The 14633-nt window shown below is 40.4% G+C and overlaps 1 protein-coding gene across 7 annotated transcripts in view; it reads left to right on the top strand.

Moving 5' to 3' along the window:
* Positions 1-10601, top strand: part of LENG8 (leukocyte receptor cluster member 8) — an 86046-nt gene extending 75445 nt beyond the window's left edge. For 6 of the 7 annotated variants that reach the window (XM_085886163.1, XM_085886168.1, XM_085886147.1 and 3 more), the window contains 3 exons: positions 2474-2542; positions 4582-4711; positions 5958-10601. In XM_085886163.1, coding sequence (XP_085742289.1) covers positions 2474-2542; positions 4582-4711; positions 5958-6397 — 639 coding nt within the window. In that variant the 3' untranslated portion in view covers positions 6398-10601. The remainder of the gene's footprint in view (positions 1-2473; positions 2543-4581; positions 4712-5957) is intronic. The other variant, XM_085886156.1, reaches the window with a different exon arrangement.
* Positions 10602-14633: the final 4032 nt, after the last annotated feature.

Raw genomic sequence — 14633 nt, 5'->3', positions numbered from 1 at the left:
TGCAAGGCTTCATCCACAGCTTGATGGAGTAATGCTCTCTCCTCTGGGCTGACTCTCCTGCCTCACACTTTTTCACCTTGATGCTGTGGAAACCAAGGCCTTCAACATCATTGGAATCTCCCATGCTGAAGCTGAGTCAATGGACTGATGACTTCCCTATCGCATACAGGTCTGTGGTTTCTCTGCCTGCTACCACCTCCTTTCTGGTTTTGCACATTCTGCTCTTTCCATGCCCCCCTCCCCCCCCCCACAGGTTTCTGCAGAACCTACACAGTCCACAAAACTACTTGAATCCTGGATCGCTGCTCACCTCCACTCATTTGTCTTCCCTCCTCCCCCCCCCCACCTGTGAAATCAACTTCCACATCCTCTTCAATCCCATTCTCCCCTCCAGGTTTTCAAGACAGCTGTTCACCGCCATCTCCTATTGTCCCCAATCCAAAACCATTATCTTTTCTACCCCTGTTAAACCTTCCTCCTGCCCCCCCCCCCACCCCCTACCCTCAAGCCCACCTCTGTCCAAATTTACATTTTTATTTTTTCTTCCTGAGAGGTTTCTTCTGTATGCATCCTGTCTCCCTCATGCATCCTTTTCTGCCCCTCCCCCACCCCCCCCCCACTCTTCTGTTCTTTTTGTTGTGTTGCGTCTTGATTTGTTTAATGTTCTCGCTCTTCCTTGAGCCTCGATTTATGTATACCAAAAAAAAAGAAAAAAGTTGTGTACGTTTTTAGATCATCTCGTCAGAGATGACCAAATAAAACCAGTCTCGATGTCCGTCCGTCCGTACGTACGTCCCTATTTTTTTTCTTCCGATTTTCTTGATATTTGCTATGTGGGTAGATGACGATGAGGGATGCACGACGGTATGACCTTTGACCCGATTGAAGGTCAACGTCAATCGTCCATTTTCAAAATCTAACTCCTCCGCCGTTTATGATCCGATCTTCGAAAATTCCTTCGGATTCTGATAATATGGAACAATATCTAAATTTGGTCAGGCCGGTTTTTTGAAATTTGTCCTGGTTATCGAGTCACGTGTCTTCAAAGTTGGAAAAATCGTCGATGTGATACGGTCAAAAAAAAATTCGCCCGATCTTGATGAAACTTGGTATGTAGGTAGGGGTTGATGAGTGATGCACGACGGAATGACTTTTGACACGATTGAAGGTCAAGGTCAAGGCCACTCCAAAGTTGCGTAGTCGTCCATTTTCAAAATCTATCTCCTCCGCCGTTTGTGATCCGATCTTCGAAATTTCTTAGGATTCTGATAATATGGAATGATATCTAAATTTGGTCGGGCCGGATTTTAAAAATTCGTCCTGGTTATCGAGTCACGTGTCTTCAAAGTTGGAAAAATCGTCTGCATTCTAAGCCGATCATAGATCCACATCGACAGAGCTTCAGAGATGACCGCCAACCCCAATCGGGGGTAATTTTTATCACAAGAAAATACAGTGTACTGTACTTCTCAAAATATTCAATGTTTCAGTTACTCTGCTTCATTGTTGTCATGCAAGATGCCATTTTCAATCGTAGATGAAACATTTCGCAAGCTATGTGCTGTTGAATGTTTTAACCTGAAGTCCTATTGGTGTGCTCTCTTTTAATTCCATAAGCTCTGCAAGATGTGAGAGTGGCACCAACTCGAGTATTTTACAACTAAAATCATGCCATGAACAGGTCACTCATTACTCCCCAAGGTCCAGTGATTATTGATTTTGAGTTCTGCAGCAATTTGCTCATTGATGACAAAAATTGATTCGCAGTTTTAAGAGAATATGGGGGTAACTTATGACTCGTTTTCGTTTTTGGCGTTTTTTATGCCATATTTGGTTGAGCCTTTTATGCATCTCTATTATAATACCAAGGTTGCACACTAAAAACTCGGCTCGCCGTCACACGATCCCTATGAAATTGCTGTGGCACTTAGCGGACATTACCGACAATGTTTGGGAAGTCTTGGCGTTCCATTGTACCACTTGCATTTTGCACAATGCGTATTTTTGTCGTTCCCTGTGTACGGTCTGTCGTCTGCTACCAGCTATGTTGTACTACTATCCCGTGCATGTGCACGGGTATCGCTAGTTTGTAATACAATGCACGGTGGTATTATTTGAGGGTTTGCTCTTCTTTCTTTGTTTAAAATTTATCGACTGAAGTGTACCTCCATATTTGAAAAGACTGACAAAGTATATACAGGTGTGAAACTTTATAATTTGGTCATTGACTAGAATGAAATGTTATTAATCTGTTGATCATATGACTTTTTTTTTTAAATAGTGCTGTATTTTCATCATTGTGCATGTGTGCGTTTTATGATCCATATCTTGACACATTCTGTTATGATACCTTTCTCTTCACACAGGTGCTTTATATAATTTTGTATTTGCTTTGATCTCACTGCATCTTCCGGTGGCATTTCGATCCCACGGCATCCTCTGAGCACACTCGTCTTTCTGTCTTATCACTCAGGTTCAATGTGTGAGGACGGAGTTCACGGTCGAGGTTTATGAAACGCACGCCCGGATAGCACTGGAAAAGGTAAAACGACACTCACTTGTTCATTTTTCCTGATTTTTATCTGTCCTTGGCTTTATTTCCTGTACCACAGCAATTGTTAAAGTAAAAGTGTGTGCAATTTCAAAAACTTATAATTACTATGTCTGATCATTGTCCAATTTTGTTCCCCGCCTGGTTATCGGCGGGGAACACATTGCCTCCCTTAGTTTATACATGGTATCCCATAAAAAGTAGCACCGTTTGAAATTCTTGAGTTAAATTTTTTTTCATCAATGATTGGCATTGGAGCAGCTGCAAAAAAAAAAAACGTTTTGTAACATGTTACTCCCCTAATGCGGTGCAGGTGCATCCACAAATTTCCATTCCAAAGTTTGTGATTTAATCCCTTAGGGATTCTTGCAAAACGTTTTGAGCAAGTTCACAAACTTCTTGAAATCTCCCAGTCTGAAGTGTTCTTGTGGAACGCACTTGTTTTCATGTGACTCGCACAATAGAATGACTGATGGAGAGAGAGATAAGGTGACCTTTGGGGCCAGTGGTTGCTCCTCGTTCAGATTTTGGAAAGCTGAGACAACTTTGTTTTCTTGGACTTTGTTGAGTGAAATTCTTAACATTTGCAATATTCACTTGCCTTGCTAATCTTATTAAGGTTGTTTTTTTGACACTGGCCTTTTCCTGAACCTCACTCGTCAAGTTGTAAACACCTTTCCTTGATCCAAGCTTTCTTTCAGGACATTTTCTTCTAAAATGCCTTCAAACTATTATAGTGGAATTGTTCTTGTGATATAATTGTATTTTCAAACGCTGTTCTTCACCGAGTTGGTACATTTTCATAAGTCATTAAAGAGGGAAAAGGGAAAACAATATTGTCCATGTCACTGGATTGCCACGTGGCACAGCATGAAGCTGTGAGAATTCATAATGTGTCAGAAGCCGACACACAAGGGTGAAAATGTAGCGTCAGGAAAAGAATAAAAGTCAGAAGCCAATCCACAACACACAACCCACAATGTTGCACTGTTAGCGTGAAAATGCCACGAGTAATGGACCAATAGTTGCAGGCGATCAATATTTCCTTTTTATGAAAACAGTGTTTGTAAATTGTGATAGCACAACTGATTGCTCTCAATAATTTCGGCAAAGACATGAGCTGATACATATATCCCAAAAGTACGTACGCATTGTGCATGGACAAGAGGGAGTACACCACGTGGCAAGAAGTTAACAAAGCAATTAGGAACATTTATTGAATAATGATCATAAATATAGAGAAGGCTAAGCTCAATAAAGAAAAGATGCCAAATTAATTTGCTTATCTGGTTTCCCACCCATGGACTATTCCCCTACTTACACAATGCATTATCATTTGGGGATAACACAGGGAACATAAATGGGGAAGAGAGGGATGTTGCATTGGCAGCTCCCTTTAACGAAACTGTGCTGGCCTGACAATTCCCATTGTGACTGCGACTGCAGCAAATGTGAAATCCCTCCAGAGCACGTTACAGCTCTTAATCACCCTGCACATGAATGCTCACATTAATCACCAACACATTCCAAAACCACCACCAGGAAAAGCTCACCCTTCCGGGCAGCACTGGGCAGCTTCCCTCCACTACACAGTTTTGGGTAGCTCCTAATAGTTAAAAAAAAAATCACTCCAATGTGAGGCCAAAGGGTATTAAAAGCAATCTCAGTATTGTTTTGGTTGTCACAGTTTCAACACCTTGCTGTGTTGCATTGACAGCCAAATGATTTGAGATCTTACCTCTATCTTAACTCTCTTGCTCTCAGGTTTCCAGCCATCAGCCACCCAGGAACGCATCTTCGATTTATAACAATAAGTTTATGGGAAAATATTTTTCGCTATACGCACTACTTGCGTGAAACGCATCTAATTCATATAGCGAGGAGTGCCAGTAGTGTTCAACCAGTCACACCTTTGTTGTTATTGCATTCCCTCAGTGGTGGGTAAGTTTTGTGGAGTCGAAGAGACAAAGTTATGTGTTTGGCTTGATGTGAAAAGCTTTTCACTGTCCCTCATACACCTTCTCTAACAGGGTGATCGTGAGGAATTCAACCAGTGCCAGGCACAGCTGAGAGCACTGTACGCTGAGAACATATTTGGTAATAATAACGAGTTTCTGGCCTACCGGATACTCTACTACATCTTCACCAACAATTCTGGAGGTGAGGGTCGTGTGTACCGTGTTTTCTTGACGGCCGTGCAGCATACCAAGAGATTTTTTTTTTTTTTAATGATGTATGCTGCATTACATTGTCGTTGTATCTGAGCATACTATGAAAGAAAGGATTGGCCACTTTTGTTTTCCATTTTAAAATATTTAGTTTTTGTTGAGCATTTGTTTTTAGCTAATTAATTATTATAAGGGTTTTGTGTTATCCTGCATTTTGTTCTCAACAGCTAAAGCCAGGTTGCTGAAAGTTTTAGTAGTATTATTAGTCATAGTATCATATCTGAGCAAGTCATGTTGGGAATATTCCAGTGTGTCATCTCCTGGGAGGATAGCTTTGTGTAATGAATAATGAAATAAAATTGCTAGAGTTTTTATAATCTGCTGGACCAACTGAAACTTGGGGAATATTTTATTTGCACATTTTGATGGAGTCCATAAGTGTTTGATACTGCTTTAGAAGAGTAAGGTTTTGAGGTTAACACATGATGACCAAACATCATGACCATGTTACCCATGTTGAACTGCTTGTTTTAGGTAATCACTGCATCAGTGTTGCAGAGCCATGTTTCTGCATTATGCAAGATCACAAAAATGGCCAATACTTTCATAAAAGGAAAGATGTCGGTTAACTTTTAACTACCCTCTTAGATATGAACAGAAACTTATTTGAGAAAAGTCTAGCACTTGTGTTTTCCAACTAGATTATTGTGTCCTATCACAGTCCAACTCCTGTTTACGTTGACGTTGCCTTAATCGCTTTATATAACCTACGTTGCATTCCTCGCAGACGGATAAGAGAACCGTTGAATGTGATGAAGATGATTATTAGAGATAATTTGGTGTACGGTATTCCGCAGCCTCCAACATCTGATAGATTGGCAGCACTGCTACCTATAATGACCAGCAAGCAGTTTGTCGCCATTAAGCTAAAGATTCTTTCATGTTTAGCCGAGAAATCGTCGATAGTTTTTGTTCTTCTCTGCAGAAGTTGAGGTTCATGAAAAATCTAAAAGCAAGCTAATGCACTGATGGATAGGCAGACGTAAATTTGGATGGCTGATGGAGCTCGATAGACCGGTCCTGCATGCGTTTCAGTTTTGCATGATGTTTAATGAGGCCTGTAATGTCCAGCTCTCTGCAGGAGGTTTTTAGGAAGGTTTTGTCTTGTATGGTTGTGGATATTTTATTTTTCCGTATGTCTAAACGATGAACTAACTATCTTTCCTCTGTGCGTGCAGACTTGACAACTGCTCTGTCATTTTTGACGAAGGAGATGAAGGACGACCCCTGTGTAGCCTATGCACTCCGTGTCCGAAATGCTTGGGCACTGGGAAACTACCACAGGTTTTTCAGGATCTACAGGGAAGCACCTTGTATGGCTGGCTACTTGATTGACATGTTTTTGGATCGGGAACGCAAGGCCGCAGTGAAAGCAATGATCAAATCGTACGTCGCACCCAGCCCGTGTTGGTTTTTATTTTTATTTTTGTTTGAATGTTTCCATACGTTTATTCTTTCCTTTCTCCTGTTTCTTTTTTCCTTTCTCCTGTTTCTTTTTTCCTTTCTCCTGTTTCTTTTTTCCTTTCTCCTGTTTATTTTTTGCTTCTCTTGTTATACTTTTCCTTTGTTAATGCCTTCCATTCTTTATCCAATTATTTTATTTTTACTTCCTTTATAAAATAAAAATAAAAACTATACTCTCTCTTTGAGGCCATCTAAATAGTATGTCCATGAAAGGGAAAAGGGAAAAAAATTCACGGTGTTGGGAAGAAAAGGGAGTCCTATCACAGTGTGAAAAGACAAGAAAGCATGTAGAAGAGAAGGAGGAAATGTATTGGATGTGTACATGGGAGTTGGAGTCGAAGAAAAATTGTGCTGTGTTTGCAAATGTATTTTGGAGATAAACCCCTTTTCTAAGTCATGCTGTTGGGCCAATTTCACAAACCCATCCTTTTGGCTTTTGCTTTTAATGGAAGTTTCAAAGCCCAAACTCCACTTCACTTTCTGGGAAATGAATGGCTAAAACCTGAACCCTGTCAATTTGCTTGCAGGCCAAATTATTTGTCCCAGTTTTTGCAGACACACATGAATAGAATAGGGATCAAATCAGTTTGTTGGTAAAGAACATTTCTCTTTCATAACATATAATAGGAGTTAAAAGATGAAATGAGGTAACCATGTTCGTGTTATTGTTGGATGGCTTGACATTTTTGGTTCGAACCTCTTACAGTGAGCAGGTGTACAATGGTGCGTTTTGTGCAATCATGCGTGTCATTTTTCAATTTTGTTGCCCCGCATTTAATTGGAGTCCATTGCAACTACAAACGCTGTCGTCATTTATTGTGACGTTAAACGTGAGCAATCATAATCATGAGTAACTACTCGATCTCACCTCTTTCTTTACTCTTGGTATTTTGAGAAGCTTCATTGACAAAACTGCAACCAACTGAAACCTTCGATTTATTGTGCATTAATTGTAACAAGTACGAGCCCGTAAAAAAATAATAATAAAGAAATAAATATTCAAACCGCGAGCAAGAAACAACAACCACACAGGCCGTTTATTCGCTCTCGCGTGCCCGTACGTGCGTGGCCCGGAAGTTCGCATATTATTCGCAGTTACGATTATTCGCAATTTATTTTTCATGCAAAAATATTCAATTAGCGCCAATGTATTTTGCCTTTTCGCAATGTCATCGCAAGGAAAAACAAAAAGAGAAGAGAAGAGAGAGAAAAAAATTACTTCCTGATTCGGAGCACACCAGCTCACTCTGATGTTACCGAAATTTATGCACCGTCTCATATGAAAACGATCGTAACTTGGGGCATTGTGTTTATAAATGCGCATAAGAAATTGAGAAATTATTAGAATACACAAAGTCATCATTCTCCAGAAGCCCATACGTTGTAACCCGGAATGGGGAACGCGACTGAGCTTCCCTTCCCCATCGGCCATGCCCACGCAATAACGTGTCTTGTCATTGGTTTGGTAAATAAATGGCCATAACTTGGGAGGCACTTGTCCGATTAATATCAAACCTTGAAAAGGCACATCCTCAGGTCCCCAGCAATATACCTGGCAAGTTTCAATTAGATCGGACCAGTGGTTGTCGAGAAACAGCGGTCACAGACACACACACACACGCACACATTGCTGGAATTATAGATAGATGAACAAGAAGGCTTGTACACTCACTCACTTATCCAATCTACCTATGACATTACATTTTCCTCCTCAATTCTCATATTTTTTTGCTCACTTTCATGCTCTATCTCCACCCCACTTCCCCTCTCACTTAACCTTTCTCTTATTTGTGGAATCCCCTTTTCCGTTCCGATTTCCTTGATTAGTGGACATATAAATAGTTTTGATCCTTACACTCTTTCTGTTCCTTGTTAGCCTCAGACTGTCAACTCTCTACCCTGTCATGAACCCAAAGTATCTGGAAATGGGAATAATTTTTTGTTGTTGCATCACTACCTCTGCCACCGAAGGTGAAGGTGGTTATGTTTTCACCCCTTTCTGTCTTTGTTTGTTTGTTTGTGTGCAGGATATCTAAAAAAAAAAGTTGTGAAAAGGTTAGGTGTGTGACAAGGACGAACTGATTAGGTTTTGGTGAAGATCCGGATCCAGATCCGACTACTGGAATTTTTTAAGTGATTTCACCAATGAGAGATGGGGCCAAAAATTATATGAAGCACGATATCTCAAGTTTTGGACAGATTCAGATGAAACTTTGTGGACATGTTGGGTGTTTGATGAGGAACAATTGATTCAATTTTGGTGAAGATCCAAAACTGGATCTGTTAAAATTTTTTTAAGTGATTCTTCGCTATTGAGAGATGGGGCTAAACTGATATATAGAACGATATCTCAAAATGTTTTGGACGGATTCGGATGAAACTGCATGGACAGGTTGGGTGTGTGGCAAGAACGAATTGATTTGATTTTGGTGAAGATCTGGATCTGGAAATGAGAATTATTTAATTTTCTAGTGATTCTTCACCATTGAGAGATAGGGCCAAAAACGATATAGTACTGTATTGCATGATATTTCAAAAATGTATTAGGCCCAATATGTTCTCGTGGATCAGGCATTACGTGGCAGAGGTATGCGCTCCACCGAGTGCCCTTCTAGTTAGTAATGAGTTACCCAAAAACTTCATGGACTTTTGGGCCATTTCATTTGGCAGAATTGTGTGAAAGGTTGTGTTGTATTTATATATATATATATATATATATATATATATATATATATATATATATATATATATATATATATAATATATATATATATATATATATATATATATATATCACATTTTGGGGCTATTGTCTTGAGTCTGACTTATAATGTGCAAAGTTCTACAGCTATGTCACTTCTGCATGTTTTTGTAATAAAAATGCTGCTGCACAGGTAAGTGAAATCGAGGTAGGTGTCAAATGTAGACTCATTCTGTTGTACAATTTCATAACTCGTCTTGCCATATGTGGGGGGTTGATTTATAACTGCATTGTCATGTCTTTCTCAAATCCCCCTACCCTTTTGAAATGCTAACTTTTTTGTTTGTTTTTATTCTTCTTTTCCTGCCGTGTGTGTAGTTACCGCCCAGCCCTCCCTGTGCAGTATGTGCAGTCTGAGCTGGCGTTTGGTAACGAGGACGAGTGCCGCGCTTTCTTAGATGGCTTGAGTGTGAGCTACGTGAGCAACGACCAGGGCAAGATCGACTGCAAGCAGAGTCTCTCTGTCTTGTAGACCACATGGCACATTTAGCAAAATCAATAGAAAGAAAACGATTATTTTGCAGTCTGGGCACTTCCAATTGTTTGTGTTCCCCACAACATCAACAGATCTTTGTCAATTTTCTAAATTACTCTGTGGTTCTTTGGCTAGTTCATATTTCTGACTTGCGTCATTGATAAAGCTCGCTTTGATACTCATGAATCATCAAATTTGAGCCGTAACTGCTGATTGCCACAACCTGTCCATATACGTCAACCTATCGTCACCGTGTGACGGTGGCTGTTGTTTTGTAGTGTTTTGACATCAAGTGATTTGTGGAGCCAGATAAATGTACTTCCCAGTTTTATGAAGGAAGATGACAAATCGTGGAAAGCATTCTCGTTAAAGCTGTCTCTGCTCGGTCAGACTGGCTTTAACATTGATATGATATTTGCTGTCCTTGTTTTTCTTGCAACTGACCTTTTGTGAGATTTGTGTCCAAGGCAGGAAGAATGAGGCATTTCTGCTGGACACCTGCTGCAAATCGACAAATGCACAGCACACCTTGGGTGATGGACTTGAACTGATTTGTTTTTCCCACCAGTTTAAGTGCCATCTTCATGCTGTGCCACGCGCATGCATGCAAGTGGCTCGGCCTCACTCTCTTTCTCTCCCCCTTTCTCCTTCTGAAGATTGTGCTACCGTGCATTTCCCCCAGAGGGTGAAGCTTCATTTAAAGCTTGCTGTCGCGGTTGCGCGTCCTGCATTAAGTGGCAGCGAGAAGTCGACCACCCTTGTCTACTGCGACCCAAGACAAGCACTTCGTTGTGTTGCATTACCAATTTAAAGTATTCGGCCCTTGTCTATGGGTAATGTATGTAAAATACAAAGGTTGTACATGATGATGGTGGTTTGGTTGGATGTTTTTATTTTATTATTATTGTTATTATTTGTCCCTGTCTTCCTTTTTGATAACTTTTCTTTTCTTTTCTTTTTTTGTTGTTGTTGTTGTTGTTGTTGTTGATAAGGTAACTTTCATTGTGAGTTTTCAGGTACAATCTTCACATGGTTTGTAAACGAAATACACTTAACTTCTTTTGCAGGGGATCATTGTACTGTTTCATGTATATTGTAATAAAATATGTGAGCTCATTTTAACTCCTGTTTTGATGAAGCTTTAAATGCAATGTCGACCATTTTTATGCATAGAAATGTCTCAAGTGTTAACCTGTGAACGGATTGGGGAGGGGGGGGGGGTAGCAGCATAAATTCAAATTGCCAATCAATGTCGGTCCTTTTCTTGTCTCGATGATGCTTTCGGTGCCAGAAGGTGCTTTGTACACTGAGCGAAAAACACTAAATAAACATGACATTTTGTAATTCATTTCATAATATGAAAAGATGCGCACTGCCTTGACGTTCAAAGAATAAATGCCAAAAGTGAAGAAGAGATCTGTTATAGATTCAGGATCAAGTGATTGTCTGGCTCGGTTTTATAGGAAGCACAATTGTCTGCTTTCCCGTGAGGCAATATAAGTGAAGCAAAAATCCATTGTGCACTAAACTACTATGTGGTTAATGTTGTTTTATGTTTACAGGTCATTGAAAAAGGGGTGGGGCGGGTGGTATTTTCATGTTCTTATGGGGATTTACCAGTGACAAATTCCTTTTTTGTCCGAGTAAAATAGGATTACCTGAATTTTTGGTTGGTTTTTAAATTATGGAACACTGTATTTTGTTAAAAAAAATTTTTTGCAGAGTGCTTGCCAAGTGGCTTAAGCACTCAAGAAAGCACTTCATTCAGAACTGTTGATAAGAGACGACTTGTATGGAAAGTGTGAGATAGCTGCTTCGTAATTGAACACACCGCTGATTTGCATTTCAAAATGTTTAAATGATATTTTTATTTTGAACAGTGGGTGTAACTCTACTTGGATAGCCTGCAGCTATGCACACTTAAATGTCGACTCAACGCCAAACCGTCTTGCTGGTGTTTCACAGGGAGGGTGGTTTATCAATGTGTGTGCCGTCCCCTTGGATGGATGTTAAACTGGCTTCCCGTCTGCCGGCATTAGTCGGTGGACTGGAAAGATCCCACGGTGTCCTTAGCTCACCTACTCTTCACGATAGCCAGAACCATGAACAAATTCTTACCCTAACTACTGCTGGGATGGCAATGGCAAACCACTCAGTATCACCCTTTCCAAGAAACTGCTTTGGCAGCACTGACGCTCTGCAACAGAGTATGGTATGGTACATCACAATCAACTGTCTGCAAGAGTAAAGGTGTAAACAACCTAGAAACATCATGCCTCTGGAGACTTCGTCAGCGGAGACACAAACATCATATTCAGAACATACATGGAGCAACACTGGACTTAACACGACCGCTGATATTGGGGGAAGTGACAACTTCCTGGGATTCACTAGGTACCAGCAACACCATCTTTGTCATTTTTATTTTCCTCTCTTTCAGACGGCAGAGTCATCAGAGAAATTCTCCCTCCCCACGGAATGCTAAACAGTGGGCTTTATATTTGCTCTATTCTTTAAATGATGAGCATCAAACAAGGAAATGGGGCTTCAAATTTCGAGTCTTTATGATTCTGCCTGCATCAGAATTGAAATGCCAAACTCCCAGATTCAGAGCAGACAATGCATACCGCAATGCCACCAAGTCTTGGGGAGGGGGGTGAGAGAGGGAAGACTCAATGGATGGTTTAACTTAAGATAAGGAAGTATGTATTTATGGAGAGTCAAGGTATACCTTTGGTTTTCTCCAATCCACACTTGGCAGGCATAGATTCAGAGCAGATGTTCTAACCATTATGTCCACCGAGTTTACCTTCGGTTATACCCTTGCTATACAAACCATTGCTAAACATTGTACCCTTGATACTGGTGTACTTACAATGCTGCTTACTTTTTTTTTTTTTAATTTGTTTGTTTCAAGTTACATATTCATAAATCATGTGCATATTAGTAAGTACTTTATGTTCCAAGGGAAAAATCATTTGCAATTGTGACTGCAAATTTATTTTGTGTAAGTTCAAACTGTGTGTGAGTGCCGAGGCTCGTGGAGGAGCTAGAACATAGAACGGATAAGGATGCAGCAGAAAGAGAGAGGGGAAACTCACTACGAGAAGGGATGAGGGGCAAAATCGTGGGAGACTTGGAGAAATGTGGGCTCGTGGAAGATGTTGAGAGGACAATATCGATAGAGCTAAGATTTCTCAGAGGAAATATTGCAAGCTTGGAAAGAGGTTGATTTGGCCAGGGTTTATGGGTAGAAAAGATCCTGGTTTTGGATTGGGGATCATCTGAGATGGTGGTGAACAGCTTTCTGGAAGCAGTGGAGGGAGTCAAGAGTCAGAAGTTGGTTCCATCAGTGGGGTGAAAAAAAAAAGAACGAAGGAGTGGAGCTGAGCAGTGATTCTAGATTTTGGGAGTTTCACCAGAAGAAGGTCGCATGCAGAACATTTGTGGCCTGCAGAAACATGGAGAGAGCACGTGGTGCAAGACCACAAAGGAGGCGGTGGAAGATGGAAAGACCGCTGTCTTGTCTGTGATGGGAAAGTTATTTCGTTTGCAGTCTGTGGCTGCTGGTTGCATCATTTCTGGAAGCGTTGCTGTGACGCTGATGCAGTGTCCCTGTTACCAGTAAGTTAGTATTCATTTTGCCGACCTTGGAAGGATGGCGGTGTTATTTAAAATAGCACAACGGGCTCAAACGCGAGACCCTAAGATCTTAAGCCAGCCATTTTAACTGTTAAGTCAACACCAGGCTTCGGTAGTATTTTGATGGAATCGTTTTCTGTCATTCTTGTCGTTGTGAAAAATATAACGTGCTTATAGTCAGGTACACCATGTATTTTTGTTCAAATTTTATGGAGATTAGCAAACCAGTACATTTTTGAGAAGCTTATGCCATTGGGAATATGAAAATCAATGTTTACTTTTGCGCAGATGCCTGTGTTGCCTTCATTTTTGATTTTCAAAATGGCCACCATAGAATAAGAATTTCTGAACATCTCAGCTTGTCATTGACATAGAAACATCATTCTAAATGCTAATTCAATGCTTCCAGGCCCAAGAAATCCAAAGCTTATGTCAAATTGGTGATTTTGAACACCAAAAACAGATCCTCAAGTGCCACCACTACAACAGAGCACTCCGTGCACACATCCACACTTACATGGCTCTGTATGAACTTGCTCAAGAACAGTTCTTAACAGAGATGCCACATCTAAAATAAATCTTGACTTCCGGTTCTGACTTGAATCTTCGTTCTAAAAGAACTAAAATAAATATTCGTTCTTGACTTCTGGTTCTGGGTTTGGAGCGACGGTTGGTTCTCTCAGGGGTCTCTGCCGACTTTCTCAAAGTTAAGTTTCTGGTCGTCATTTGTCACGTTTTAACTGTTTTTTTTTCTCACCTGCATGTTTACTGTGTGTTCCTAGTTTTGTTTTGTTTCAAAAATCGTGCTATTTTGTGAGTTTTCATCGACTTTGTCTTATCGGGCTCCTTGAGGCTTACCCGTCCTTCTACAATCGTTATATTTGTATTCTCTCCCTATTACCATCAATCCCGATTTCCCCACTTTTCCCAACATCCCATCTATCCCTCCCAACAACACAATCTGTTTCTTGTCTTAAATAAAATTAAAAAAAAAACAACCCTTTCTCACTCCATACCCACGAGTACTGATTCTCCTTCTCCTTCTCCTTCTCCTTCTCCTCCTCCTCCTCCTCCTCCTCCTCCTCCTCCTCTTCCTCCTTCTCAATCTCCTTCTCTATCTTTCTTCAATTTGAGCTGACTCACTCTCACCATTACCTTCACCATTTCTTCCGACAACCTCCCATTCTCCAATCTTATCTAATCTTCAAAAATCCATCAAAAAAATAATAATTTTCCTTTTATCTTTCCGAAATACACATCTACAACCATGTCTCTCTACCCTCTTCCTGTTACTTTTCATTGATCTATCAGCTTCACTCGATCCAATCCAAATTCACCATACACCTCCACTATCTTTTCTTCAACCTTTCCTTTGCTGAATCTTGTGCAATCTCTATCAAAAAATAAAAATAAAAACAATCTCTTATAATGCTTCATCTTCCTCTTTCACACGTGTGGTTCTCATTACTGCATCATAATTCACGACTTTTGATTTCAACAGACTGCTCTCAA

This window comes from Eptatretus burgeri, chromosome 1, assembly GCF_056783735.1.
Source record: "Eptatretus burgeri isolate ZD-2024b chromosome 1, Ebu_testis_v1, whole genome shotgun sequence".
Lineage (NCBI taxonomy): Eukaryota > Metazoa > Chordata > Myxini > Myxiniformes > Myxinidae > Eptatretus > Eptatretus burgeri.
The sequence above is the reverse complement of the archived record's forward strand: the minus strand, read 5'-3'. Positions and strand labels throughout refer to the sequence as shown.